At 41.8% G+C, this 26,788-nt stretch overlaps 1 protein-coding gene across 2 annotated transcripts in view; it reads right to left on the reverse strand.

Moving 5' to 3' along the window:
• The window catches only part of DNER (delta/notch like EGF repeat containing), a 302,394-nt gene that overhangs the window by 144,853 nt on the left and 130,753 nt on the right, over positions 1-26,788 (reverse strand). For both annotated transcript variants that reach the window (XM_070620042.1, XM_070620043.1), the window contains exon 5: positions 1,750-1,895. In XM_070620042.1, coding sequence (XP_070476143.1) covers positions 1,750-1,895 — 146 coding nt within the window. The remainder of the gene's footprint in view (positions 1-1,749; positions 1,896-26,788) is intronic.

Below are 26,788 nucleotides of genomic sequence, written 5' to 3' on the forward strand. Positions count from 1 at the left end.
ACGCTTCATCTCTTCTGGAACCTCTTTATCGAATTGGCTCCCCATTGCTTCCTCATCTTTTCTCAAGTTATTGTACCCCTCCCTAGCATTGAGTGCCAAAGAAAAACACACAATACCCTTCACTTCTTTTTTTCCATAAAGTAAATTGATAAATGAAACTTCTCCTCAGGGAAGAGAAGAGATGGTCCAAGGTGGCCGAGACAGGAGACGACGGGATCTACAGGACAGGCCTGGCTTTGTAAAAGAAATCTCACACTTCACCTTCTGGCTTCACACCACTCACTCTCCCCTCCCCCAGGGATTTCGTGCTGGCTTTGGTTTAAGTTTGTGTTCCTTTTCAGAGATTTAGCAGAAATTATTATTCCCACGACTTTATCCAGTTTCTGACCATATTCTGCCCCCTACAGGGGATATTTTACAGGAAAATGGTATATTTGAGCCACGGCAGTATTATACCTAAGACATGAAAACCACAGGTTTCCCAAGATGACATCAGCACTACTTGAAAGCATCTTCCGATATCCCTTTTGTCAGTTACCCATTCCTTTCACTTGTCCAACTTCACCAAAGAAAATTTACTGGTGCTACTCTTAAAATTGGCCTAAAACAAATACTGATCTTTGGAGATGTGGGGAACCCATTTCCACTTAACATGAACTCCGCTGGAAATATTATAGAACTGGGGAACGGGAGATGGAGGAAAGGATGCCAGAGACAGAAACAGCAAGTGGTGATTAGAATGGATGTCCCCTAATGGAACAGGCTCCCTTGAAAGGTGCAGAGTCTCCCTCTCCTGGGATGCTGAGGGGAGCGTGGACTCCATCTGCCAAAACCATTTCAAGGGAGCCCTATACTGATGGAGATGGGCTTCAATGGCCACTGTAGTCCTTTGCTGGTCTGACTCCTGGACCTCGTCACTCTCCAGAAAACAAAGAGGAAGGACTGTGCTCAGTCCCTGCCCCCTCCCTGCCCATGTGACCTCAGCTACTAAAGAAAAGGGGAATAGGGCTCAGGTCTTCCATAGTGTTGATGGTGCTGATCCACAAAGGTCAAAAGTAATGAGTCGGGCTTCTCGTCCCTGCCTCTCCTCCGTTTCTTCTCCTACTTCTGTAACTCTGTTATCAGCACTGGAGAAATGCAAAGTCTAAAGAGGGAAACAGGCAATAACTGGGAAGTAAATGACTCTGTGCTTACCTTTTCTTTCTTCCACTTCTCTTGATTCTGCTACCAGATATTCTCACAAAATCACTACTTCATACCAAAGCAAAATCTAGCACTGCACAAATTTATTATAATTACTTTAAAAATAATACGATGATTATATATCTATATGTTATATACTAACATATAATTGAAACCAGAAATTTTGGAGGTTTTTTCAGCAAATGTACTTGTTTTCTCCCCTTTCATCCTTGAGAGAGATGTATATGTAAATATATATTTGTATAAATACATGTTATTGGTTTTTTAAATTTATTTTTTTTAATTTTTTTAATTAAGATTTTATTTTTTCCTTTTTCTCCCCAAAGCCCCCTGGTACATAGTTGTATATTCTTCGTTGTGGGTCCCTCTAGTTGTGGCGTGTGGGACGCCACCTCAGCACAGTTTGATGAGCAGTGCCATGTCCATGCCCAGGATTCGAACCGAGGAAACACTGGGCCGCCTGCAGCTGAGCACGCGAACTTAACCACTCGGCCATGGGGCCAGCCCCTAAATACATGTTTTTAAAGCTACCAGTTGTCCTCTTACCTCTGATGGCTTCGTGGTGCATTTCCCTTTTCCTGAACACTCCAAGTCATTTGCGTGGCCGTCCCCTGGCACACAGGTGCTGGCCTTCACCACCAGAGTTAAGCGCAAAGCCACAATAGATTTAGCCACGGAATCATTGACAAAACCTAAAAGGAAACGGAATGACAGGAAACGTCAAGTAAAGCTTTACCAACATCCTTTCTACAAGATTATGAATTGGGTTTACACAGCATTCAAGTCTAACAAACAAAGCAAAATGCAGTAAGCTAGGCAAAGGAATAAAGCACATGGCTGGTCACCATTCAGACCTCAGGCCTTTAAGACAGGCCACTCTTCCCAAGCATCAGGAGAAACTCCTAAGACCAATGAAAGGCTCAGGCACTTCAGCCATCACCTCAGATCCTTCTGCTTTGTTCTTGCCCTTCCCCCAAACCCCCAGCCCCGGGAGCCACTTTGTCTCTAAATTCCATCCTTGAGTTAGCATCTTAGACTTCAATTTCTCTGCTTTGAACCCATCCTCTCCCAGGGCTCCCAGGTGGCTACCTGCCTGCATCTCCCAGCTCTTCCTCCTCCTGGCTACTTCGAAGAGTCACAAGCACTAACTCTCTCCCAAGCCTGCACCTTGCTATGAGCCTCCCCGAACAGTTCTCAGTGCCCTCACAGGCGGGCAGGCAATACAGGTACACATTCTGTGCTGGGCTTATTCATACATATCTTACTTGATCCCCAACCTGACTATAAAGTATCAAGTAAGTTACATGGTTTTAACCATCTAATAAAACGGGACCAATCACAGTTGAATATTCACCGCAATATCACCGATATGTTGATCTTTATGTCTAGTGTAGTTATTTGTACACAGTAGGTAGCAATAAATATGGAATAAATATAGCCTCTAACTGGAGTGAAGAAATAATACAGTAAGTGTTTTTCCTCAATGATATAATTACTTCACTGAGAGAGTGTCTCTTATTGTAATAAGAATATTCATTTATTTATGTATAATTTATAATTTCAAAATGAACAACCTATAAAGACTCCTGCATTACCCATAAAAGGCACTTAAGACAAGGTGGTGAAAATGATTCCAGACAGCCATGCCTCTCCGAGCCCCAATTTTCTCATGTGTTAAGTCAGGACGATAACCCCCATATTGGGTGACCATAGAATTTATCATCAAAACTGGGACTCTTTTCAGATCAAAAGGGCATGCTTTTTATGATTGCAATGGGACACAGGCATAAAGTGAGACTGTCTCAGGCAATGGGACACTATGGTCACCCTATCCCCATGTCCTGGGGAGCACCCAGGGACAACGGATCTGCAAAGTGCAAAGTACTACATAATGCAAGGGATGTTTCTAAGAGGCAGGAGATGGCTTCAAAACAGTAACATAAGATGTCATGCAATTCACAGGCATAAGGTCACGATGAGAAATTAATGCAAGGCAGAGGGGAGTGGAGACACTCCTCGACTTCCCATTTGGAATTAGGAGACAAATATCCCTTGGTGCCTCAATAAAACAGGTACCACAGGTCTCACACAGTCATATTTTACATCTACAGAGAATCAGGAGCTTTCTTCCTACGATTTCCTACTGAAAACTCTATCACACGTTGGCTTTAGGAACAAAGGAAAAGGACGGTTTAGGCAAAAGGACGTCCTGTGTTGAGCTTTCTACTTTCTCCATCATGGCCCCTTCACAAGCCCTCCTCACCTCAACTCTGTAAACATTTCCACGATGTTCTATTTGCCTGGAACAATCCTCCTTCTCCCAGTCTTAGGGCTCAGATCTCACCTTATTCCTGAGCTTTTCCTCAGCATCCCCACCCTCCACCCCCTCAAGCTCTGCTGTGTCCATCTGTGCACAAGTACATACTCTCACATATGGGTCCCTGATTATTTTACGTCTTGGATGGTTTCTTGTCCTACCACCTTTACTGAAGCTCCCTGGATGGCAAGGGCCAAGTCTTAGAGAAGGAACGAGAAGGAAGTCAGGGTACAGGTACATATGTGGCCAGAGCAGCAAAGACAACTCCCTAGAAAGAGTTTCCAGAACGTCTTGTCATCTGACACGTCCACTTGGAAGAACAACAATTATTTGAATGCATGAATTCCAGTTTATTAAAGAAATAAATGTTTATCAACTTATGGTTAGCCTTGATAGAGAAATGGAGGCTGTTGCATTGTTGGAATCTTATCAGAGTTGTTATTCCAAAAGATATTTTTACACATAAAATAATGGAGGCAAAACCAGATATCAGTGATTATAAAGGTATTTTTCACATCTTTACTCTGTTCTTTTTTTTTTAAAGATTTTATTTTTTCTCCCCAAAGCCCCCCAGTACATAGCTGTATATTCTTCGCTGTGGGTCCTTCTAGCTGTGGCATGTGGGATGCTGCCTCAGCGTGGTTCAATGAGCAGTGCCATGTCCGCGCCCAGGATTCGAACCAACGAAACACTGGGCCACCTGCAGCGGAGCACGCAAACTTAACCACTCGGCCACAGGGCCAGCCCCTACTCTGTTCTTGAGTTTCACATTAAATTATTTTTTAAATGTATATCATCTGTCTTTACTAAGTGTTTAGACCACAGAATGCTCTATAATCCTGTAGAAGAAGCCTCCCTATAAAGGTTATTTTAAAAAGTCTATTCAACTACTAAATTTACTTAGCCAGTAGTAATTAAATGAATGAGTAGTTAAAAATTGACTCGATATAATTTTCTAGGTAATTTGCTTCCATTTTCTCAATGAACATTTCCTGAGCTCACAGCTACAAACCAGGCACTGTATTAGATGCTAAGCTTACAAAAATGAGTCAGCCTTGCTTTCTGCCACTCCAAACTCTTAGTTGAGAGCAGTGGTCCTTAACTTGTTTTGAAACCAGAAGCTTCATAATTTTGCAGGGGCTTTTTCCAAGTACATATTGCCAGCCTCCAGCACAAGTGACTCAGAATCAACAGGGTGGGATGGGCCCCTGGCAGGCATGTTTTTGAAAAAGACTCCCTAAGTAATTCAGACATGAGCTTCTAATTAAGAACCCCTGGCCTGGTAGAAAAACTAATCTAAGTCACTTAAGTAATATTATTATTAAGGTAACAAACACCTTGAATTAGAGGCATGCACGTGAGCCTCTGAAAGCACATCTTATGCATTCAGTTTTTGAAAATCTAGCTGACTCTGTGATATTTGGACAACATTCGTATTTCCTAGCTGATCATAAGTCTTGAAAGTTCTTGGAGACAACTCTGACAAAGGTTTCTATACCAGCCTTAGTTTCCTAATAAGAGTATTTTGAGTGAGTACCCTGGCTCTAAAATCCCTTAGTAAACTAATAAGAAATCAATCTTCACAACAGTGTGTCACACATTACTACGTAATTCTTAAATATGTCGCCTAATGCCCCAAAGTGAGTCAACAGGATAAGCATGCCATTTTCAGGAAGATACTGTTCACACGATGACAACAGTGCCTGGTGGCTCCTTCCAGGTAAGAGTGTAATTTCAGTAAGCTGTGTGCACCCCCCTTTGATCATGTCTAGGCAAAAATGCTTGGAGCTCCTCATAATGAACAGTAACACGGACCAATTTAACTTCCATCAACCTGCACCCAGGTGAGGGCAAAGCGCCCTCAGGAAATCCCAGATGCCAAGAGCAGGAGCTGTGTCCTTTACAAACAGCAGCACGAAGAACCTGAAATGAAATCAAATTCATTTACAAAAACAGAAGTTCTTTGGGGCTTTATAAGAGATTGTTTGAGAGCTGTTGAAAAGCCAGTGTGATTTCTTTGACACAGCACTCAAGCTCACGGACATGTCTAACACACTTAGAAGAAAAGCAGAGCAAATGGTCTCTGCTTTTTCTCATCCTTAATGATATGAAATCAATATGTGTAACATAATTCCTGATACAACCTGGGTAGAAACACTTGTCCTCATATTCAGAATTCTAAGATCCGTAGGGCAACTGGTCAACTGGAGACAAAAACTGGCAAAGCGGGAATGAGGATAACACTCTGGTTCTGTTTACAGAGCTTTTTTAGAATGGCTTTTGTCAACACCTGCATTTCCTAGGGTCTTTTCAACACGTAAAGAACTGATGTCACAGAGGAGGCTATGAAGTTGCTCCAACTAAAGCCTGGTATAAATTAAAAATAAGAAAATGAGGACAGCCGGGTGGCATAGTGGTTAAGTTTGCACTCAACGAGCCATGCTGTGGCAGCATCCCACATAGAAGAACTAGAAGGACTTACAACTATGATATACAACTACGTACTGGGGCTTTGGGGAGAAAAAAAAAAAGGCAAGAAAGGGAGATAGAAAAAGGAGATTTACACAAGAAAAGAGAGAAAGAAGGAAGGCAGGAAGAAGAATGAAAAAGGAAACCAAAGCATGAGAGAGAAACTGCATAAGACAGAAGAAAAGGAAACAGTAATACAGAAAAACAAGTCAAGCAGAAACAGAGAAAAGGAAATGAAGGTTTTCCATCAAAAGTTTCAGGGGCTGTCACACCTTTTGTTAATGAAGGACAATTTACCATCTTCTCATTTTCCTGGCCTTATATTCTTCATTCCAACCACAACAAATGGAAAATTAGATTTCTTTGAAAATTTTCATGAATAAGCATTGTTTAAATCTTGGACTCTAGGGGTTAGCCCCGTGGCCGAGTGGTTAAGTTCTCACACTCCGCTTCAGCGGCACAGGGTTTCGCTGGTTTGGATCCTGGGTGCGGACATGGCACTGCTCATCAGACCGTGCCGAGGCGGCGCCCCACATAGCACAATCAGAGGCACTCACAACTAGAATATACAACCATGTACTGGGGGGCTTTAGGGAGAAGAAGGAAAAAAAAAAGAAAGAAAAGAAGATTGGCAACAGACGTTAGTTCAGGTGCCAATCCTTAAAAAAAAAAAAAAAAAAAATCTTGGACTCTAAATTGTGTAGAGTCCAAGAATGTGATTCTAATTATGAGGTGAAATATTGAGTCATTTTAATTGGCCAGATCATGCATTCCCTGTAATAAACTGATGCTGTGGGATAGGGTGGGATGGAGAGCAGAATAGAGATGGTGGGAGAGTTGAACTCACTCATTCAACATTCAGGAGATGTTTGTTGAGCTCCAAGGAGGAGGCAGCTTTTAGGTTGAGCCCTAAAGGCTGAGAATGAGCCGGCGAAGAGAGCTGAGGAGGTAATGCGTTAGATGGATGAGGACGTCAGTAGGTCAAGGGCCAGAGCCTTGATGAGGATAGAGAGGCAGGAGGGGCCAGATCAGAGGGGGGTCTCATGAACCTTAGCAAAGATCTGGATTTCATGGCAAGCGCAATAAGAATCCATTGAAGAGTTTTACATGGAAGAATAACACATGAGTTATACATTTTCAAAAATCACATTTTGGAGGTAGAACCAAGACTTTTGCCTAGATTGAATGTGGGATGTGAGAGAAAGGAAGAAATCATACATAGATAGTGTAAGCGGCTTCGTGAGCGGTGGTGGTAGGCACGTCAATCAAGGTTTCCACTGTGAACATATTAAACTTGAGATGCTGATAAGACCCCAAATGGAGCAGTCAAGCTGGTGGCTGGACATAGGACATGGGGAGTTAGAAATGTCACAGCTGAAGATTTAAATTCGAGCCTTATCTAAATATGGATGGTATTACACTATTGGAACAGGGAAAGTGGACTCAGGGAGAGAAGAGAGAGAGAGAACAGGGCCCAGAGCCCAGCTTTACAGGCCAATACTCACAATACACACTTAGTTTTGCATAGATATGAGACCAGAACAGACTCATACTAGAAAAATTAACTAAAACAGAAATAGCCATAGTATTTTTCCATAGTAGGACTGATAAGAAAGATAAGATTTCTGCAACATGAAGGATATAAAGAACTACAAGGGACAGACAATGGTCCCCGACAAAGAAAAAGGTCTCAGGGCTCTACACAGTTCAGCTCAACATTCAGATGCTAGTAAAGGAAGAGAAAAGTGAGAGCAGGAGGGAGGGAGGGAGGAGGGAAAAAGATACTCCTGCGTTTGAGAGCCTACTTCTACTTGCTACACAACCGGGTGATTTCCCTAATGAGTTTTAAAACTGTAATGAAGGAAAACTTCTCCAAAGATTATCCAGGGATCTGTTAACACCCTCAAGTAACCAGCTACGATGACAAATAAAAGTTGAGTTTCCTCCTCCCTCCCCCCATTCTGTCTCCCCTACACCCCCCGCTCCCCTAACTCTCCCACAAATACACACACTCTGCCCTGCCCGCAACCCCACACTGTGCTCATTAACACAGCAATAAAATGTTCTGCCATCGTTACAGTCCTTTTAAAACAGTGTCTTTGCCAAACTCACCTCCCTTGGTACCAATGAGAAGTTGAGACCAACTGAGAGGGGGTCCCGTCATTATCGTTGGAACGGAGTGGTCAAGCATCAGTTAGAACATACAAGATAGCTGGCTCCAGGCCATTAATTGTTTATTTTCCCACTTGTCTTCTATAACATTAACACTAAAGAGTCTTAAACGGACTTTGTAGTTAATACCTCATTGGGATTAATAGCAAATGAGATTTGTATTTCTCACTTCAGTGGTTTGGCTAAAGACCATTTTCTTTCCTCTTTAAGGGAAAGCATACGTGGAAAATAAAAATCCTGATGCTAAATACTTGAGCAGTAGGTGTTGGAAACAGACGACCGAGTTTGCCTATCAACTCTCATCGAGTCATTTGGCACAAATTTAGAACCTATAAAAACCATTTACAGTCCAGGAAGTCCCACGGCTGGCACCAGATAGGCATGAAAGGTCTGACTATCACAGATTCCAGCTCCAGCTGGAGACCCAGGGGTTTTGCATTAACTTAGGCATCGGGAAGGCAAACACCCCCAATTCCCACGTCTTGTTCCACAGAAGCAGGGACGAGATGGCGTATCTGGGCCGACTGTAAGAAGGTGGGATGGAGGTTAGTGCAAAGCTTAATAAGCCGGCAGGATGCCCGGGGATTTGTGACTCGGTACTTGTGGCATGGGAAGCAAACCCTGAGAAATAAATCATCTTTTTGACAATGTCAGGACAAAGGCAAAAACGGATCTTGATGCAGGGAACAAACTTGAATCCAGACCAAGTCCAGGTAGGTATGATACTAAAACAAGGCTTATTAATACACCTCGGCTCGAGGAACGCAGCAGAACTTAAACTGAATGTATGCAGAATGCAGTCAGACCAGGAGAAGGGGGAGAATTGAATGAGCACTTAGGAAAGCTGTCACTACACCAATGTACTAATACAACGATGCCTCCTTCACTGGCAAACCTGCCCGGCCACACCAACCATCCCAGGACCTCACTCAAGATCTTTTTAGCTTTTCTAAACAAAGCTTTCTTTAGATTTCCATGTAAAGACTGAGTTTTGTTATGGCTGGCTTGCTTGCTTTTAAGTTTTGATGCTTACAACAGCAAATTGCTTTTTGGAAAATTCACCCATACAGAATATCTCATTTTCTTGGGGTTCCTGAGTAAGGTACGGCCAAAGATGCTTTCTGAATTAGGAGACACGATGGCACCTAACAGCAACAGACTAAATACTTTTACCATTGTCACACACCTAAATCATCGGGTAGATTACACTAGGGAATGACTATGAAAAGCATATATGAGGTAATATCATTTGCTCTAAAAAGAAATTGTAAAGATAATTGGAATATATTATAGAAAAAAATACAGGGGCCAGCCCAGTGGTGCAGCAGTTAAGTGCGCACATTCCGCGTCTGCGGCCCAGGGTTCACCGGTTCGGATCCCGGGAGTGGACGTGGCATCGCTTGACAAGCCATGCTGTGGTAGGAGTCCCACATATAAATTAGAGGAAGATGGGCACGGATGTTAGCTCAGGGCCCGTCTTCTTCAGCAAAAAGAGGAGGATTGGCAGCAGATGTTAGCTCAGGGCTAATCTTCCTCAAAATAAACAAATAAAAAGAAAAAAATACAATCAACGTGCTATCACCTGAAGAGAGATTGATTTATTCTCAATAAATCTTACTCTCAGGTATAGGAGCCCTTAACAACCACCTCCCGACTTTGTCAGCATCTCAGCAACACCCTCTGTCTCGTCATCCTGTGGAGAAAACTGAAAATTCAATAGGGAAACACAGGCTAGAAAAATGAACAAGAAGGTTTAGATTGAAAGTTCTTAGATTGACATTCTACACTTTTCCAAAAGAAATATCCATTCCCACAGTAAAGGGTTACCAGCCCAGAATGCTATATTTTTGTTTAATTTTTTTTCCAGGAAGGTGTTCCCCTACTACACTCCTCTCTCTATTAATATTAGACTAAATTATGTGTCTTAAGTAAGACTTGAGTGTTTGATCACGGGAGTAACTGCCAGCTGCCCACTCGTATCCATTCTCCCCATATTACTTTAATGATAGAATTTGGAGCGTTTGTGGAAACTGGGCCACCCAGCTAAAGAGCAGTGAATCAGTGACAGGATGTGTGGCACTTCTGTGGTGTACATTTAAGAAGACCGAGCAAGTAAGTGCTCCCCTGCCCTTTCCCCCTTCCACTGGCCGACATGCTAAGTGATGGTGACAGCTGGGGCAGCCAGTTTGAATCGAGACGTGGAATCTGTGTCTGAGGGTGCAGAGCTGCCCGCTCCATCCTGGACAGCTACCTCTAGGCTGTAACTTGAGACAAATTAACTTGGAACTTATTTAGGCCACAGTATTTGAGGTCTCTCTCTTGCAAAGGCTTAGACGCACCCTAACCAATACAAGCATGAAAGGAATCACGTCAAACTCCTTTTTCTGTGCAACATCCCACCCCCTCTGCCACTTGACTCAGAAGCAATCACCATTTAGTTACGACTTACTGTCTCTAACTCACAAAATACTAACTCCATCACTTTCCCCTCTCCTTCCTCTTTCTTAGTACTTACAAAGCAGGACTGGCTATTGAGGTGGCTCACCTTATATCAGACAGGAGAGGCGTGGGAGGAAATTGGGACTTGAGCACCAGCTTGGGAAACATATCTGATGTCATTCCTCTTACTATATAGGGATATATTAAATATACACATTAACAGGTAGGTATAACCTATAACTTGATTTTAACATTTTCCGTATTCTGTATATAGTGTATGTTTCACATTACAAAAGCGGGTAATGGTCCACACTATCCGTTCATTATTTCCAGATGAATACCTCCAGATCAGTGGCTTTACACAGCATAGTAAAATGAGTAATCAGGCCCATGTGCTGACATGAGGGTAACTGGAGATTATTCCAGGCTCTAACACAAGGTGGTCTGAGTTCTCACCAGCTCTGTGACTTTGGCAAAGTTATTGACACCCTTCATGCCTTGGATTCTTTCTCTCCAAAATAGAGATAATACTATCTACTTCATGGGGTGGCAGTTATGTTAAAGGTCTTAACATGGGCAAAGCTTTTAGTCCAGTGAAGCATATGGTAAGGACACTAAAACTCATCATCATCACCATCATAACTGCCATGACCACCATCAGCGCCATCATCATCACACCATTATCTCAGTCAGTTTGGGTTGCTATAACAGAATACCATAGGCTGGGTGACTTACACAATAAATCCTTATTTTTTATAGTTCTGGAGGCTGCAAGTCCAAGATCAGGATGCCATTGGTCAGGACTCTCTTCCTGGTTCACAGACAGCTGACTTTTCATTGTACCCTCACATGGCAAAGAGAAAGCTCTCACCCTTCCATCTCCTTATAAGGGCACTAATCTCATAATGGGGACTCCACCCTCATGACCTAATCTAACCCTAATTACCTCTCAAAGGCTCCACCTCCAGATACTATTACATTGGGGGTTAAAGTTTCAACATATAAATCTGAGGGGGACACATTCAGTCCACAGTAATCATCATTACTATCATCATCACCACCATCACCCCCATGATCATCACCCCACTATCATCATCACCATCAACACTACCATCATTACCACTACCATCATTATCATCACCCCCATTATTCACCACCACTACCACCCCCATCATCATCACTACCATCATCACCACCATCACTGTCATTATCACCATCACCATCACTATCAACAATTGCAACATCAACAACCAACATCTACTTACAGTGGGGTCCCGAATGGAACTTAGACTTGTGTAGATCTGAGGAAAAGGCTCTGGGAAAGTATGTCCCCTGAGAAAACAGCAGTGCCAGGATGCAAGCAAGGAGGTCATTTAGAGAGCCCCTAACTCAGCCACTCTCATGTCAAAACTTTGAAATGTAATTTTAAAAAAATTATTGCAACTTTTAAAAATTATGGCCAGAATTCAAAAATAATGTCCCAATAAAAGTACCCCACACAATCATAGTAACAAGACTTTTATTATCTGCCATTTTGAATAATTCATGTCTAGCTTCTACTTTAAAAAACTAGGCTCTAGGCTTTAATTAAATACATAGAAGAAAAAATATGTGAAAACGTGAAGTATGGCTACAATTCATAGGATTAAAAGACATTTTTTTAAAGTATAACCATCAATTAACACAAGAGACACTGGCCAATATAATGGGCATAATGGCATAAAAATATTCAAATTATAAAATCCTTTTTTGAAACAAACTTTCCAACTAGGCCTGTCAAATCTCTCCACGTGCCTATTTCTGGCATTGAGGAATCTCCATTAAGCAAAAAGAAAATTCCTCATTGCATATGAAAACCACATCCTAATTGGACACATTTTTTAATGCCAGTTCTTCAATACTCATTGGTAGAACATGAAAATTAATTTGCACTTTCCTTTGAAATTCTGTTGGCTCACACAGAATATACAATCAAAATTCTTCATTTATTTAATCTCTTTTTCAATGTCTTTTTGATCACGTTTTCATAATCAGTTAGAATTGCATCACTTCATCTTCCATTAGTGCAGTTTCAACTCATCAAATACTAGCAAATCAACTGCTAAATTACTGTAGAACTCATATACAGTTGCCCACCATATCCAGTCATCAATACCTAATGAATGCATCCTGATTAACAGCATTACTGTGAATGCCAAAATAATCAATCACTCCTCTGTGTTGATGGGAGGGTAATGGGAGATTAGAAATGCACAGCTAGTTGGGCTGTGGATGGCTTTATAAACATTAAGGAGTCAGGGAACGGGGGCTTCCTTCAGATGAGCTCACATGAAAAGCTGTTGATTGACACGTTTCCCTCCTTGGCTTTTGCAAGCATTGTGAACATGATCTTTTGATTGCCTTTGTTCTAGTACATCTCTTTGCTCTGCTATGATTCAAAATCCCACTATTTAAGCAGCTACCGACAAAACTGTCTGGTAACTTCAAGGTCATGTGAAAGAAGTTAGCTGAATTTACAAATATTTGGTGAGATTCCTAATTTGAGATGCATTTGCTTCTTGATGTATGCATAATAACTTTATTTTTCAGTGCAGGCATTTATTGCATTAAAAGTAGACCTAGCCAACGTATTGCAATGAAGCTCCAATGATGCGCCAGGATTTAAGAGAAAAAAAATGGGAGGTATGGAGACGCTGACTCAGATGCAGCCTGTTTTGGTTGAGCTATTTCTGGCTCATATATGCATTCTCATCACAAGAAGAGTCATGCCCTCAGCCTCAGTCCTCAGGATGCCCAGAGACAGCCTTACCTATCTATCTGTTCCACTTTCTGGAGTTCCAGAAGGGTCTCCGCCACTCGGCTCCTCTCCTCTCTGGCTCACAAATGCCTAGAATCAGAATTACCTACAGAGTTTATTTAATAAACTATTATTTTGGCTGTACCTCAAGTGAATCAGAATCTCTGGGGGTGTGGCCAAAGGCACCCGTGGGTTTATCAACTCCCCAGCTACCTGAATGTCAGGTATGGAAGCTGCTGTCTTAAGGATGACTTCTTTTCTGCCAAGTTAAAATGCATACATTTCAGTAGGGACCTTCCACAGGATAAATGTGTTTATCAGCTCCTTCCCTTGACAGCTCCTCATTGCCACTAGGATCTTAACGGAGCCTCCACAGCCCAGCAAGTCTGACCCAGCCTCCTTCTCCACTGCATCTCCATCTCTCTCACCCTTGCTCTCTGAGCTTCAGCTTCATGGCCTTGTTGCAGTTCCTCTAATATTATGCATTCTCTCTGCCCACAGGGCCTTTGCACATGCACTTCTAGCCTTCTGCCTGGAAGGGTTTCCCCATTTCCTAGTTAATATCTCAACTTAATCCTCTTTCTTCAAGGCAGTGATCCCCACTGCCTTAAAGTTATGTCAGATTTTTATTATCAACTCGGTCACAGCACAGTGTGCTTATCACAATTGTGATTTTCTATTTATTTGTAGAATTATTTCTTTAGTACCTGTGACTCCACTAAAACATAAGATTCATGAGGGCAAAGATTTTTGTTTGTTTTGTTTATTGCTCTATTGCCAGCGCCAAGCAGGTGCCTAACTCAGTAGCTGCTCAATAAATATTTTGGGGAGGGGAGAAGGGAGAGAAAGAGGAAGAGGGAGAGAGGGAGGGAGGACAAGTGAGCTGAGGGTGGTGCCTGCAAACACAAGGATACAAGAGGGAGAAAGTAGCAAAGACAAAAAAGGAACCAAGAAAAGAAAGCTGGCAGTGACTGGAACACACTTCGCTGACCTCCCGCTCTGGCTAACAGCCCTGCTGGATGGAGTAATCAATAACAGCTCTGACCACGGAACAAAGCGACTCCAGCCTCAGCCAGGAGCTGCCCTGAACACAGAGCCCAAAGCCAATTGAGGAGGCCAGCCTCATTATAAAGCATGCCCTGCTCCAGACCACAAACAATACCACCAATCCTTCCTCGGGGGCTTACCCTAAAAGAATGAATTACAGATTATCCCTGTTCCCAATCAGCAATCCCCCAAAATTAAATTCTTTAATTCACTGTGACCGTCAGCTCAGTGGGCTGAAAAGGGTTTCCTTTATCTGTCCAGAACAGATTTGATTTACGATTCGGTCTTTACGAAAGTCCTGGGAACGCTATCTGATAATCGGTTCTTCCTGTACGAGTCAACGCAGCAAATTAAAAATTCTATCCGTCTCCCTTACAACCTGGAACGTCCAAAATCCCAATCTGACTTTGTTTGAACAGACAGCCTTCCCTATTGGAAAATCTAACCAGAATCAGTGAGTAAGGCGGATGTTCAAAAACAAAACAACACTAAATGAACCTTTGTTCCTATCCGAAACAAAGAAAAAATGCTCAAACACATCAAATGATGTCACTCTTTCCTAGCTTCCATTTCTAACACTAATTGTAGGCCCCTGGCTTGGTAAAAGGGTGGCCTGCCACCATAAGAGGAGACCCGGCTCCCCAGTGTGAAAGGCAAGCCTTGGAATCACGCTTATTCATAGAAGCCAACCACACTTTCATATTCTGAAGGAAATGCTCCTTAAAATACAACTATCACGTTAATGACAAATTAATTTATTAAATTACTGATTGTCTTTTATTCATGAATATTAGCTGTGCATTATATCCTCCACATAAATACTAGCATTATTGCCAATTCTAAAAACTCCCTTTCTTTGCAAAATAACTGCCCGGCCTTATGCACCCTTACATGCTCACTCACATGCTCCAAGCTATATCCTTTCACAGTTACCTACCTATCAAATCCTTTAAACCATATCTGTGTGTACATGCGTCTGTGCATCTCTGTATGAGCAAATCTACGTATGAATGTGCGTCTGTGGACATGTATATACACAAATGAGCATCCGTGTGTGTGCACCTGTGTGTCTGTACACACATATGTGCATCTATGTGTGTATCTACATGTGATGGATGGATGTAGGTGTATGTTTATCAACGACATATTCTATAAAATAAGATCAGATGCACGAAATCTAAAACCAGCCAAAACCCAATGTTTCCGAGGGTTGTAATTTTCTTGCAGGAAATCTGCCTGATTAAATTTTCTGAGCTACTTATTGAAACCAGATCCACACCTGGACTTTCAGCTGCATGGGACTCTCACCCATAATACTTGCTTGCTGGTTCTTTGGTTGTTTTGCATAAGCAAGTTTAAGTTGCGTTTCCACACTTACAAAATAATCCTCCTCTGATTACTTATCAGTAATTCGATAATTCGATATTGAATTTATTCAGTCATTCATTCACTAAATATTTACTGCCTACTATGAACCAGTCCCTGCATGAAGTTCTTCTGATACAACGTGACCAGGCCAGACACAGTTTCCTGCCCTCATGCACTTACATTCTGGCAGGACAGTTAATAAACATGTAAATTATATTCTCTGTTAGAAAGTGGTAAGTTCTATGGGGGAAAAGGAGGACAGAGTAAGGTCGTGTGGAGTACTTGGGGCACAAACGAAGAGAAGGGAGGTTGCAGTTGTACAAGAGGGTGGTCAAGACAGGCCAAACAAAGAAGGCGGCAGGTAAGCAAGGACACGAAGCAGGTAATGGAGTGAGCCAAGGCGATGGGGCAGCCAGTACCAAGGCCCTCAGAGGGGACGATGCCTGGGAAGTTCTAGAAATAGTCCAGGTGGTAAGAGCAAGAGGGAGAGTTGTAGAAGACGAGGTCAGAGAATTAAAGGACAACCTTGTTAGGACTTTAACAAGGACTTTAACAAGGACTTTAAGTCTTGGCTTCCACTCTGAGTGAAACGGGAGACGCTATGGGGTTGTGAGCAGACAGGGGACAGGATATGGCCCTCCCCAAATATGGTTCCATTGTAGTGGGCAGGGTCAAAACAGGGAGGCCAATCAAGTGAGAGGGGCTAGGGCCTGGGCCAGGTAGAGCAGTGGGGGCCGAGGGGTGTGGTCAGATTCGGGATACACTGAAGTCGGAGCCAAAGGGACGTCCTGGTACACCGATGTGGGAAGTGAAAGAAAAACGTTCAAGGGTGATACCAAGGCTTGGGGCCTGCCTCACAGGCAGGAGAAACTGCCTCATCAGAGATGGGAAGGCCACACTCAGAATTTATGGCCACTTAAAATAACTCTGCCTTTAAGATCTGGAACTGTGAAATTCCCCTCTGATTCCCTTTTCCCCTCCCACTCACTCCCACCATTTTCTTCCTGAGTTGCCCTGCTCTTTGGCTCCTTCACTCTCTCCTCCCTAATGCTACACACAGCTAAACACTGGCACTTCCCCGATCCCCTCTCCACCTGCACCTTCTCTCTTGACATCTTCCTTCCTTCCCAGTAGCTTCAGTTCTAACCTCCATGCAGACAAGTCCCAAGTCTCTGTCTCCAGCCCTAGATTCCCTCCTGAATTGGGGTTCTGTTTCCCCACTGCCTGCTGAGTGTCACAAGCTCGTCTACACTGAACACAACTGCTCTTCCTGAAAGAGAGTCTTTCTTTCCAAAGTGGTATATTTGTATTTAAAACCCCTCCCAACTTGAAACCCTGAAATCTGTCACTTTTGACCCTGCTTCCCTGACATACAACCCCATCTAGAGAATCTAGCTTCACAATGCCTCTGGTACCCACTGTCCTGCTTTCTGCTGCCACTCCCAGAGGATTGTGACCCTTCGTTTTCACCACCAAAAGCCACTCCACAGGACTCATCATATTATACCACCACCATTGTCATGACCTGCACGTCCTCCCCTGCTTAAAACCTTGGTCACCATGGCCTACAAGCTAAATACAAACCCCTCAAACAGTATGAAACCCCCCTTACAGTCCGGCTCCCACGTCCTCTCCTCTTGCTAATTTTTTATCACTTGCTTACTGAAATCCACTGCTCAAGCCAAATTTATCCTCTATTATTCTAAAACACATGCATTCTCCCTCCCACATTGCTCACACCACTCCTCTTATGCTGAACGTCCTTCCCTCTCATACTTAGTCTTTAGTTCAAGGCCAAGCTCAAGATACAGAAGTCTAAAGCCTCAACTTTCCTGTTGATGACAATTTTTCCCTTCTGAGTTCATGTAACCCTTAAATTGACTGTACAATTCATCTGATATTTAATATACACTCCTGTGTCTTCTCACTTACCACTTTACGTGCAACACCATCACAAAATCATTAATATCTAACAAGAGTCACATTTATTATGTGAACACTTACACTCTGCCTTTTACTTCAGCTCCTCAGGGGGAAGGACTGGCTTGCTAGGTCAGGTCCCAGGCAAGTTCTCGGTAGTGGAGAAACGAGGTCATAGACAAGACAGAGAAAAGAACTAAAAACAAACAACAGAGAGGCTACACTGATATACCAAAGAAAGAGCTGAAAGAACAGGAAGAGGAAGGAAGGAAAAGCCTCAAAGGCTGGCTGTTGGGCTGAGGTTTGGGAGAGTCGATGTTGAGTGTGGGAGAGAGAATTTCACAAAGCAAGTGCCAAACACACAGGGATGATTAAGAGATCAGAGGGGGAAGATAAGATCGTTCATGTCTTTGCTGCACAGAAGGAATGCATTTTTCCCACTCCTATTCACATTTCCTCAAAAAGATGAATAAAGTTTAAAGTGGCTCAATTCATTTTTTGGCTACTAGACTATGTTTATTTGAATGTGACTTTATGAACAAGACTGAGTCATGGGACAACAAGATTTATCTGGGTTACGTAATGAGTATATCCTGTCTGCCTGGAAGGTAAAATCTCTCAAAGTCAGGAATTGGGACCTTCTATTTCTTTGTATTCCCAGTATTGAGCACAGCGTCCTACACAAAGTAATTAATCAATAAATGTTTGTTGATGATAAACAGGGATGTGCAAAGATGAGCAGATGATGCAGAGCCTGTTTTTTAACATGGTCCTGTTCCAGAGGCGGTGCTCTGTTATTAGTGATGGAGCCAAACAGTATTTGTCAGTGTATTTATTTAAGGAGATTTTCCATTTGTCTACCAAGCAAATATAAATTTTTGTAGGTCAAACTCACAATTACAGTGTTAAAACAGGACAGCCAAGAGAGCACTGCTTGTTAAGGATGCATGTGAATACCAAAAATATCATGGCATTCAAAACCCAAATGTCAGAGAGAGCATTAGAGAGGAGAAAGCAAGCGAGTCTTTTTGAAACGTAATCTTAATTATTTATATTCCTCACCAAAAACTAGACAATTTCTCCTGCTGACGTGCCCTACTTCAGTCCACTTACTTGTTGCTCTGAGTTTTATGCCCAAGGTCTTTGTGAAAAATAATTACAACTACCATGATTTTGTGTCAAAATCAAGTGATCGTCTCTAAAGTGTCCCTGACAGGTTTTCAAAACATTTGTCTTTTCTGGAAAATGCTTTGCCCCATTCTCATGGAATAATCCTGACCTCACGAAAAGTTTATGATGGGGGAGGGCAAAAAGGGGCACAAGGGCACATCTATATGGTGATGGATGGAAGCTAGACTTTTGCTGGTGAACACGATGCAGTCTATACAGAAGCTGAAATATAATGATGCACAGATGAAATTTACATAATGTTATAAACCAAAGTGACCTCAATAAAAACTTTTTTAAAGTCTATGATAAATGGAACTTAAGTATCTATCTTTAGGGTATTTAAGAAGGGAAGCAAAAGAAACTAAGAGATGAAGATGGAAATGAAATCAAGGGTTGTAATCTCCGGGAATATGAATGTTCTTTGCATAAAATTAAATGGTAAAAATGTCACCAGAACTTGACAATGTGATAGGGACCCGACAGCAGCAACCCCTAGTTCATTCCCCATCCTCCTCTCACTATTTTACATTTACTTTGACTTATAAAGGCAACAATACAATGAAACCATTACATTTACCATTACTCTGATGTGTAAATGTGATATTTTGATGAAACCACTTTACATATCTTCCGCTTAAAGAGATGTGTACTGTCATTTTTCTGGAAGCAGTTAGTGACCACTTTTCTCCTTTAGGAGATCCCTAAGAGTTTCAGGTTGTTAAGGAAGTTGCTAAGAGATGAATGTAAATTCCAAGTTAGATGTAGTTAACAGCATCTAGCCAAAGTTACTGGAAGGGGGACAAGCACAATTCCAAAGAGAAACTGGCTGTCGTGAGTACAAATTGGAAGAAAGCTAAGGACAATTTGATAATATACATCAAATTTGTCATTACAATGTTCACATCCTTTGATCCAGTAAATTCCATACCTGTAAAATTAGCCCAAATAGACTATCAGAAAAGATACAAAGAGGAGTTGATGATGTTTGAAATTCTGTCTAATGAGGCAAAGGACAGGAAGAAAGAAAGGAAGGAGTTGTTTAACAAGAACATATTGATTAAATAAATTAGAGTACATTGATTCAATGGAACATCATACTACCATTAAGAAAAGTACTATAGGTCTATATTTATGAACACAAGAGAATGTCAGTGATACATTAAGTGAAAAAGCAAATAACCAGACAGCATATGAACGTGTTCTTCTTTCCAAAAAAGTGTGTGTCTACAAGCATACACTGTCATACAAAGAAAAGCATCTGCAAGAAAATACCACAAAATGTAAACACTGGTTGCCAGTGGAGGGATGGGGGAATTACAGGAAAGTATTCTCCATTTTTCTTATCTTTCTCGTATATATTACTTTTATAGTAAGAAATAGACAATAGGGCCTTTTTCTATTTTTCAAAAGAGAGTAACTTGGAAAATGACTTTCTGGGGAGAGAAAACCATAGTCCCAGGGGGTTATGCATTTAGCCTTGCGAATCAATCTCTCTTTCTCTCCTCTGCTCTCTCTCCCTCACTCTTCCTCCTTCTCCTTCCCTCTCTCCCTGTCTCCCTCCCTCTCTCCTTTCCCTCCTCCTTGGAAAAAAGAAAGGGAAGAGATGCTATTGAGAAGCCGAAATTTGACTGTAAAAAAGGCAATTAAAGAAATTACTTTCTTAGTTGAAATTTGCACTGACAGATGCTAAGAAAAGCTTTTGACGGTAAACAGGCAAAGCCCTAAGGTCTGTCTCCGAGTTAAAAGAGCAAGGAAAGTTCTAAAAAAATATTTTAATCAAAATTTGTGGATAACATTTGGGTTAAAATTCACAAGTGTCAGTTAAGTAATAAGGTATTTCTTTCCAGAGTTAACAAAAAATTCTTTAAAATATAAAAATAATTTTCCTTACTATTTAATTTTTCCAAATTGAACTATAAGTAAAATGTGCTATCTTTACTTCTTAAATAAAAGGCTGAGGGAGAGGGAGAGAAAATGAGGCAGAATAGGGAGAGAGAGGGAGAATTTATAGTTATAAAGACATAGCTTGAGTTTGCTTCTCAAAACCAAGCAAACCTTTCCACCTAATGCATCAGGCCCGAATTACGGGAGAATTACCCACAGTCTCTTTGTTCTCTTAAATTCTGAAACTTGTGCTCAAAGTCTAGAGAGCACCTTAGTCACTTACAGTCAGGCTCATATGCAAGGACTAGGACTGGTTTTACTCTCCCATATGGTTGTCTTTTACTTCTTGATTAATTCCTAGAACTTGCACAAATTATGGTGCGCAAAAGAATGACCTGAGGAGCTTGTGAAGGATTCCGCTGTGGAGCAGTCAGGTCTGTGGGTAGACCAGCAATCCGCCTTTCTATGACACCAATTCCAGGGACTGTCTTGAAGGATAGGAGAAACACCTCATTCATCTTTGGTCACCTGCCTCAATTCCACCACAGCCTGGGAAACCAACACTCAGTGGGGCCCAGTGAACCATAGACTGTCCACTATAAAGACCACGTGGGTCCATAATATAATGCTTTTTTAAAACACTTGGTTTATCACCACAATGAATAGGTACCAATAAATAAATGATGCTGACCATGACAATATTTAGGAAGGTAGGAGCAAAGCATTGATATTCAAAGCCAACTAATTTTTAAAAATCCTAATATTCATTGCCAATAGCAAAAAGAAGATTAAAAAAGAATAATCTTGATTGCTAATAATATTGAAATATGATTTCAGTTTAAGTAAAACTTAAATTTATAGAACTCTTCCAACTAGGCAAATGTGAGCTCTAAGAATTTTATCTAAATTACGCTGTTCAGGGCAGCCTTGTACTCCAACAGCTTTTGTTCTCTTTCAACTATTGCTTTCTATTTGAACATTTCCAAGTTCTCTTCCTGCCTCTATTGCAGGGAGTTCAGTAGACCATATTCAACTGTGGTTTTAAGATGACCATGAAAAGGTGAAATATTTGCATTTTCTCTGTTAAATCTTAAACTTTTAGCAAAAGAAGATGTTAATGATTCTATAGCTGGTATCTTTTCCAAGCTCTATTTCACCCGTGGCCCCCAGAGCGAGGTTTCTTAAAGAACAAAATGCAAAATGTAGCATTCCCAAAAGAATGATGAAAAGTTTCTTTCTTTCTTTCTTCTTTTTTTTTTTTTTTTTTTGCATTTGATCCTCTAAAATACTTTTCATGTAATAAAAGGGGGGAAAGTTTAAATGTCACAGAGGTGGGTTGTGAAAATCGACAAAGAATTCTTAAGATTGACATTTGCATCTGGAAATTTTCTTCACGTGGCCTTTACTGAGCCAGATAGCTGTTACATATGAACAAAATTTAATCACCCAGGTGACTACCATGTGGCCATCACGATGCAAGGAGCTATGACATGGTCCTTCTCTCTAGAAGTTTACAGTCTAATCAAAGACATAAAACCAATATACAAAGAAAAAGAGGCGAAGGAACATTCAGACACTGTGCTGTGTGATCCTAGCTGTAAATGCGATTGACAGAGAGAAAACAGACTTAAACAGCTAGTAAAGCAAAGATTTTATAATCTTTGGAGAAGACTAGACGTTGGAAGAAGAAGAGGGAGACAGAACTGGGGAAAAATGATGCCAGCTGTGCAGAGAGAGGAACAAATGAGAAATTTCAGGGTGGGGGTGAGATGTACATCTGGAAAGGGTGACCAGCAAGCAATCCAAACCACAAGATTCAGTGTGGGGACAATGTAGCCTCACTTGGGACTGGCATCAGTATAGATGGGCTAGATATGGTCTGAGGCAGAACGGCTGGGGTTATCATGAAGGCAGGTGCCAGACCACAGAGACGGGGGCCTACCATGGGCATGGCAGCAGGACAGGATGACAGCTGTGAAGGTGGCACTAAGGACAGTGGGGCCCTAGACTTGTAGGAAATTAGATTTCACTCCAAGAAGCTGGAGGAGGTTCAGTACCTGTGGGCTTAGAAGGGAAGGTTCCAGATCAATGTACAGCCAAGGGGCCAGAGATCTCGGAAACCCAGATTTAGATGTAAGATGTATGCTCGATCCACCTCCACCAATAAGAGCTAATAAAACATTGCAGGCTCGTTTGAGAATGACCTAGAGACTGAAGGCTTCAGGCAACTAAGCAGATCTGGAGCATGCAGCGTCTGATGTTACAAGAATTAAGGGATGATTTTGGAAAAATAGCCCAGCAGCAGCCTGTATACAAGAAAAACGCGTTAAGAAAGATAAGTTAATATGATTTAGAGAATCAACCCTGCTTTACTGGATCAGAGTTAGGATGCAAATATCTGTCCTTATACTAACTGACCTAAAAAAATAACATCATCAACGAAGATATTCAATATATAATAAAGAATATTCTGAAATTTTAAGTGCTCCAACCAATATCTTCTTTCTTTATATCCTAACTTATTCCACGAGATCTGAAGTGCTTACAGAAAATACACATCTTTAAATAGTGAAATACAAGTTAAAATGGACATCAGAGCTAGGAAAAATATAACTTAAAGAGTGAGTAGAAGAAAGATGAGTTGCAAGAAGTGAATCACTAATTTGATTCTGCATCTCTCAGTGGCCTTTTCTGACAAGTAAGAGGAAAACGAATGCTAAGCAACTTTACTCCACGTGGGAATCCTTTCTTCTGATATGCCTTGGTCTGTACCTGGCCCATGTCTCTTCCCACCCCTGCCTTGCCACCCTGAGTCTTCCACAGGGAGCCAGATCTTGGCTGCTCCACATGGTCCTCGTGGCCAGGGAGCAGTCACAAGGAGCTGGAAGCCAGCCGGTAACAAGATGGAGAAAAACAGCAGGTGGGGAGAAGCAGTGTCTGGCTTATCTATCTCCTGGTTCCTTTTAACTCCTAAGCACAATACAAAAGAATTCATCAATAAATGGCTGAGATAAAGTAAGACCCATCTAGAGATCCGATGCCTGAAGTGCTAAAATAGGCACATGCAAAAAAATTTATATTGGCCACTATGCGTGGCTTCAGGGAATTCTCCAGCCAAACTGTGACGTTAAAAATCTCCTGTCTCTATGTTTCTGTTGGAACTTTTCCCCTTTGAATACTGCGCACTGCCCTTACTCCAACCAGTACCGTCTTCATGGTGTTCCCTGGTTTTTGGGAGGACTTTTGCCCAAATCCCTCTTCTCATCAAATTTACAAGATGAGACACCCAATGCCAGCTAAACTTTTGAAACTTACATGTTAAAGGACAAGGCTTATAGGAATCATTTACTCAGAAGGGAAGGGAGAGAGAGAGTTCAAGAATAAGAAATAGAGCTTTATTAAAGGGTTCCAAAGGACTACCTGGAAAGTGATATCAAAGACTAGAAGGTCCTTCCTTTGCCTGTTGAGGATAAACAGAGAACCTAGGAAATAAAATTCACACCTCGAGTGTTGAACTTTATACAAATTTGTTCACATGCAAGATGAGAGGCAGTTGGAGGAGTAGACAGGATTTTCAAAGGTTCTGTTATATGCTTGTTGAAATGATATTCTACTTCCAGTTGCTATAGCTATTAGTCAATTTCTAGCACTATTACTAAATTATCTTAAAGTCACAGACTCCTGTGCCATCAAAATGCCATACACTGCCCTTTGTATAGCCAAGGAGAATACCTAGCCTGCCCCACGTCCCCCCGGCAGGCTTAGGTGCTCCCTCTTCGGAATCCCACTTTTGCAAGTCCCCTGTCTCCACCTTTCTTGCCCCATGCACTTAGAGACCACACCTAAATCATCTGCCTTTCCAGACTAGCACAGCGCCCAGGAAATAAGAGGCATGGATGCGTACTTCTAAACGAATACATTGAGTATTTCCTACAGCCTTTCTGCCTAAAAGTGTAAGTAAATAAAACTAGGTTAAGTTCCTTGATATGGAGCCTTGGCAAGTACCGTAAATCCATCAAAGGAAATGTCATTGGATGAGTAGAGAATGTTGAAAAACATACATACTCTCACATGATCACACACACAGCTTGAAGTGGTGATTCTAACATTTTTGGACTCAGATGTCTTTGGGAATTCAATGAACTTTTGGCTCTCCCCTAAGAAATTTGCATAAACACATAAAAGTCTGCAGTGCATCTTCAGGAGATTTATGGGAATCCATGAAGTGAGCTTTGACCCCATGATTGCTGCAAAACCAGAGGCCAATTGAGTCCAGATTAGGAACTTCTGAGTCAGAATAACAGCATCAGTTGGTTGTGTACCGAAAAATTGCATTTTTTTTTAAAAAGAACACATCAGTATAAACTGTGAGACTACAAAAGACTATCTCCATGGAGCATCACGATGCCAGTGATGATAAATGTATCAGGTAAGTCCATAAAGATCTACACCCTCGAGCTGTGACGGTCCATTGCACCAGCACAGTCTTACCACCTCAGTAAAAGAAAGTCTTAACCTTCACTGTACCTACGAAAGTACCACATTATTCCTCCTCCGTTCTCAAGAGAAGACAATAAAGAGAATGCACTGCTTTGGAACTCGTTTTGCATGACAAGAATCTTCTTAAACTAGAAATTTAGCATCAAGGAAACTGAAAGCACTCTCCAGGAGGTACAAAAGGGTCATGGGCAGACTGGGAACGCTTCTAACCCAGTTAAGACATCAGACACAAAGATCCGGAAGTCAGTGATTTTCAGAGTTGTGTGGCTAATTTAGGAGCTATAATCCTGAAGAAGTGATTCCAGCTCCTTCAAGGACATTCGCACGGGCCACAGCTCTCACCATTCATTTCTTCGAGAAGTTAAAGTGAATTAAACATTATTAGAGCAGCTCTTTAGTAGGTCATGAATGAAACACCACTGGTCTGGATTAAACAGAAAAGTGCACTTATTTTTATGATATAAATTAGACATTAAACATATAGTAAAAACTGTAAGAAAGAATTCTACAAATGTGGTAAAAGTGATAGAAAAAAATAGTGGGCTATGAACAGAAGAACAGAATGAGGGAAGAGAAAAAAGCCAATATAAGCAGCTAGACCACCATAAAGAAAGAATAGAGAGAGGAAGGAGCTGGATCAAAAAGAAAATAATTTCAAAGAAGAGGAAAGAGATAAAATACCAGACTGAGGTAGCAATAAACACAGACGATAAAAGAGAAGTGTGAAGGAGAAAGCGGGGATTCCCTGATCAAGTAGGGAGACAGAAGTGTGGGTAAAACAGGCAGGCCTTGCTGGGGTTTCTGAACAAAAGGAGAGCTAACCATGAGAACATTCCATGTTTGTCTGTGTGTTTGTGAGTTGAAGGAGATTTGAGAATGCATGTAGAGTAGAAGCTTTGGCAGGCCCCTTTCTCCCAAACCGCTCCAAATGAGGACAGTTTAAATGAGGTCTTGAGGGATAGATTTGGAGGTCTGAGGCATGGAGAGGATGGAGCGGGAGGTGGGGGGCGGTCCTGGCGGGGATGGGACAGGCAGCGGGTGGACAGGGCAGAGGTCCACCGTGTGGAAGAGAGGGGAAGTGATGCCCAAGGGCAGGTGACAGGAGGAAATAAAGGCCTCGCAAAGAAGTCCAATGGGGCTTTCATTCTAAGGATATGTGACCTCCAACAGCTTTCTAACACAGAGGCCACACGCCAGACGGCTGGTTTGGCCCTCACCCCTGAGATCATGCATCACAGCAATGTTTCCAAGCAACCCAAGTTACAGAAAAGATTACCTTACATAAGACAGGCAAGCCACAACTGCATTTCATGGAAATGCAACTGGAGCAAGGAATCTCTCCTCTTTGGGGATGCAAACTATTAGCCAATGAATCACTCCGGGAGCTAATGAGCACCTCACATGCTTCCCATGGAGCAGACAAGGCTAAACAAAGGCCAGTTTAGCCATGTACCCCAAAACATTGCATAAGGCAAACAATATATTTGGAAGAGACATATTTC

Source organism: Equus przewalskii, chromosome 5 (assembly GCF_037783145.1).
Source record: "Equus przewalskii isolate Varuska chromosome 5, EquPr2, whole genome shotgun sequence".
NCBI classification, from domain to species: domain Eukaryota; kingdom Metazoa; phylum Chordata; class Mammalia; order Perissodactyla; family Equidae; genus Equus; species Equus przewalskii.